This window comes from Octopus bimaculoides, chromosome 7 (assembly GCF_001194135.2).
Source record: "Octopus bimaculoides isolate UCB-OBI-ISO-001 chromosome 7, ASM119413v2, whole genome shotgun sequence".
Taxonomy (NCBI): Eukaryota; Metazoa; Mollusca; class Cephalopoda; order Octopoda; family Octopodidae; genus Octopus; species Octopus bimaculoides.
This window is the reverse complement of record NC_068987.1, coordinates 24,506,010-24,510,000: the sequence shown is the minus strand read 5'-3', so window position 1 is coordinate 24,510,000 and position 3,991 is coordinate 24,506,010. Positions and strand designations below refer to the sequence as shown.

The window sequence follows — 3,991 nt, the reverse complement described above, 5'->3', positions numbered from 1 at the left end:
AGAATATTAAACAGAGTGGAAAATAAGGCTGTGAGAATTACAGTGAAATATTTTGTCTGTGAGACATTATTAGTAACATTTTTCTACTTGACTGTGAAGAATTTGAACAAGAGAATTTTATTTTCCTTAGACTTGAACAGATTTACAAAGTAGTTCTCAATATCTTCAAATAGTAATGAAGGTCGCAATTGATGGAAATATAATAGTAAAAATATTTGATAGAAATAAAGTAAAAATATGAAAAGGTGTATTTTGTAATAAAAGAAGGAAAATATGGAAAATGAATGATGTGACAACTAAGATAACTGTAAAAGTCACTCAAAGAAGGATTGATTTTCCTGAGGAGATGCAGAAAGAGATAAGGAAAACATCATATCACTGTGATATCTGTAAAAAGTCATTCTCCCAAAAAAGTAACCTTACAACTCATAAACGTATCCATACAGGAGAGAAACCATATCACTGTGATATCTGTGGTCAGTCATTTTCTAGAGGAAGTGTCTTAGATATTCACAAACGCATTCATACAGGAGTGAAACCATTTCACTGTGATGACTGTGATATATCATTCTCTCAGAAAAGTCACTTAACTATTCACAGACGTGTTCATACGGGAGAGAAACCATACCACTGTGATAACTGTGGTAAATCATTCTCTCAAAGAAGTCACTTCACTATTCACAAACGTATTCATACAGGAGAGAAACCATATCACTGTGATATCTGTGGTAAATCTTTCTCTGATGGGAGTGCCTTAACTAGTCATAAGCGTATTCATACAGGAGAGAAACCATATCATTGTGATATCTGTGGTAAATCATTCTCTAAGTCTGGTAACTTAACTACTCACATATATGTTCATACAGGAATGAAACCATATAAATGAACTCTGGTAAATGATTCTATCAAAAACTGTCACTTCATTAAACATGTATGGGTTCATGCAGAAGAATAGGTATATTTTATGAAAGAAATATCTTATATAGTAATATATATATTCACACATAACAAAAAATATAAAAGTGTGATAACACATGCACCATGTTTTACATGACCCCAACTATATCTTGACTGGTTACATAATTTACTACTGTGATATTTAAATGAAAATCTTTTAAAATACTCATATATTCCATCTAACATTTCTGAAAGGGAGAAATTGTAAAATTTATCTATTTAACCTTGAAGGTAAATAACTGAAATGTATTTTGTAGATGGAAAACAACACTGTATTGGTTTTATGTTACAAATAGGTACACAAACAGTAAAAGGAAATATTTCATCATACCATAATTGGATATACATATAATATTTAGGTTTTATAGTCATGTTTTCATGTTTGTATGTAATATCTGTTATGTATGTATCAAGTTAGAGAATGATTCAGTTGTTATATAATTTTATGATTTCTTTTAGCCATAGCCTGATTCTGTTATGACTTAGTTATACTGAATATTTTACTTCCAAATATCCATGTAACTGTAACTTTAATACAAATGGTATAATTTGTGAATCTTCACCATCCACATCAATGTTTCAATGCTCATTCCATATGATTCTGTAACATAGACATGTCTGACATATAGGACAACATCACTTTTTTTTAATCTTCTGTCATTTTAAACCTGGGTGTCAGAATCGTGAGTTCTGGCCTCATCACTCTCTGTAAATTAGCCAGAAATTTAAATAAAGTTTAATCTACTTCAGTTTGGGTAAAATTGAAAAGTGTTTACCATTTCCATTAAGACAATCTCTCTGATCCTGCTGAGCCATCACCATCACTTTCATTTTCTCACTTGTGGTCGCTTTCACTTTGATTGTATCTCGTATGAGAACTCCTTTGCAAATTTGGTAACCTATGGTTTCCTCCCATTTATTATTTCCAGAAATGTATTCTAATGACAAAACTTCCATTTTAGGTTCAGGAAATACTCTATATCTGACCTATCACTGAACCTCTACAAATCTAAATTACACCCCTATTGTTGTTATGCTCTCATCACTAAAAATCTACTGCTGCTAGACCATATCCAGGTAATTTGGAAAGACACTCTAAAAACTAGCTGCTGATATACTATTTCTCGTTGATATTCCATACAGCTCTAATTTAACAATTTCTTTTCTTGTAACATAGTAACTTGCCACTTCCATCCATGGCTGTGCAATCCACTAAGCCATTGCATTAAACACTTTAATCAATCCTTTATTCTTAGAATTGCACCTGTTTTATTCTTTTATTTGTTTCAGTTATTTGACTGCGGCCATGCTGGAGCACCGCCTTTAGTCGAGCAAATCGACCCCAGGACTTATTCTTTGTAAGCCTAGTACTTATTCTATCGGTCTCTCTTGCCGAACCGCTAAGTTACGGGGACATAAACACACCAGCATCGGTTGTCAAGCAATGTTGGGGGGACAAACACACACACACACACATATATATATATACATATATACGACAGGCTTCTTTCAGTTTCCGTCTACCAAATCCACTCACAAGGCTTTGGTCGACCCAAGGCTATAGTAGAAGACACTTACCCAAGGTGCCACGCAGTGGGACTGAACCCGGAACCATGTGGTTGGTAAGCAAGCTAGTTACCACACAGCCACTCCTACGCCTGTGTGGAATTCACTATGGTCTACTCTCATAGAACTCTAGTTATGGCGATAACAGATAGGGTGCTAACCCTGGCCAGTTCACTTCTGTTGATTATGAAATCAAAAATGTTGTTAATTTGAGAAATGTTCTAGCTTGGGCAAAGCCAAGATTTAGTATGACAGTTTTGAATGCTGACGCTTAGTCACCATTTGTCTGCATATGTGATAGACAAGCTGGAGGAAGGAAGGTTAGTAAGGTTTTATATTCAGGCATCAAAAGAATTATAGCTGAAAATGAACTGTTCAGTTTTAAAGAATTTATCAACTGTTCTAAACTCAATTGTTACCGTTATAGGGGAGGAGAATTATATGCACAATGATGTTTCTCATAGATTTTTCACATAAATTCTCAATTCTCTTCAGCTTAAATTGGCTTAAGTCGCTGAAAGAATACTTCTATAGTTCGAATGTGTAACTTTTGATTGGTGTATATAGCATGTGTACATAAATATGTGTGTGTATGATGATATATACATATGGACATATCGTCAGTGTGTTACTCCTGGCTTCCATGCTGTCGTGTTGGATGAGTCATCACAATCCAAATCAGTTCTTATTCAGATTTCTGCCCTCCTGGATAGATCAAGAGACTACATCTTGCTTATACACTCCATTTCTGATGTAGTTCCTAAAGCTATATATGCATCCTAACACCAACCGCATAACAGATTATATGTAATACCCTCTCTGGCATCAGTATCAAAGGTTGCGTCCACAACAAGACTAAAGTATCCCCCTGACCCTATGTTATCCTTTTCAGAGTGTAGTTGATGCATTTTATTGTAACACTGGCCTTAAGATTCTTTTGTATTCTGCAATATTAAAAAATCTTCATTATTTTATGCCTTCATTTATTCAAGGCCACATGAGCAACAGAGTGAATGGATGAGAAAGCAGAACAGAATAACCAAGATGAAAGTGTGAAAATAGAATAAGATTGAGAAAACTGATTGAGGCCAAAGGAAGGAATAAAGGAAGAGAGAGAGAGAGAGATAATAACAGAGATGGACAAAAAGAGAGGGATTGATGGCTAACAGTACAGATGAGTCATGACAAGTGTGTTGAATGTGACCCAATGCAGTCCCTTATCACACAGACATCAATATGAGAAAGAGAAGTACAGATTGAATGCAAATGTCAGTTACACATGAGGATGTCATCTACATATCTGGTGAAGAAGGTGCATGAGTGGTAGTTACTGAGTACTTTGCACTCCAGCCAGTCTAAGTAAATAATACCTAGTGGGCCTGAAAGGCTAGCTCCCATTGGAAGATCTGAACACTATGAATTTTTGAGAAAGTCAAAGTGTGTGTTGGTGGCAATGACCAATAAGTCT

General features: G+C 34.9%; 1 protein-coding gene across 2 annotated transcripts in view; it reads left to right on the top strand.

Moving 5' to 3' along the window:
• LOC106872820 (zinc finger protein 239) overlaps positions 1–1,706 on the top strand; it is a 5,505-nt gene extending 3,799 nt beyond the window's left edge. For both annotated transcript variants that reach the window (XM_014919944.2, XM_014919943.2), the window contains exon 2: positions 1–1,706. This exon is cut by the window's left edge and continues 77 nt beyond it. In XM_014919944.2, coding sequence (XP_014775430.1) covers positions 281–886 — 606 coding nt within the window. In that variant the 5' untranslated portion in view covers positions 1–280 and the 3' untranslated portion in view covers positions 887–1,706.
• Positions 1,707–3,991: the final 2,285 nt, after the last annotated feature.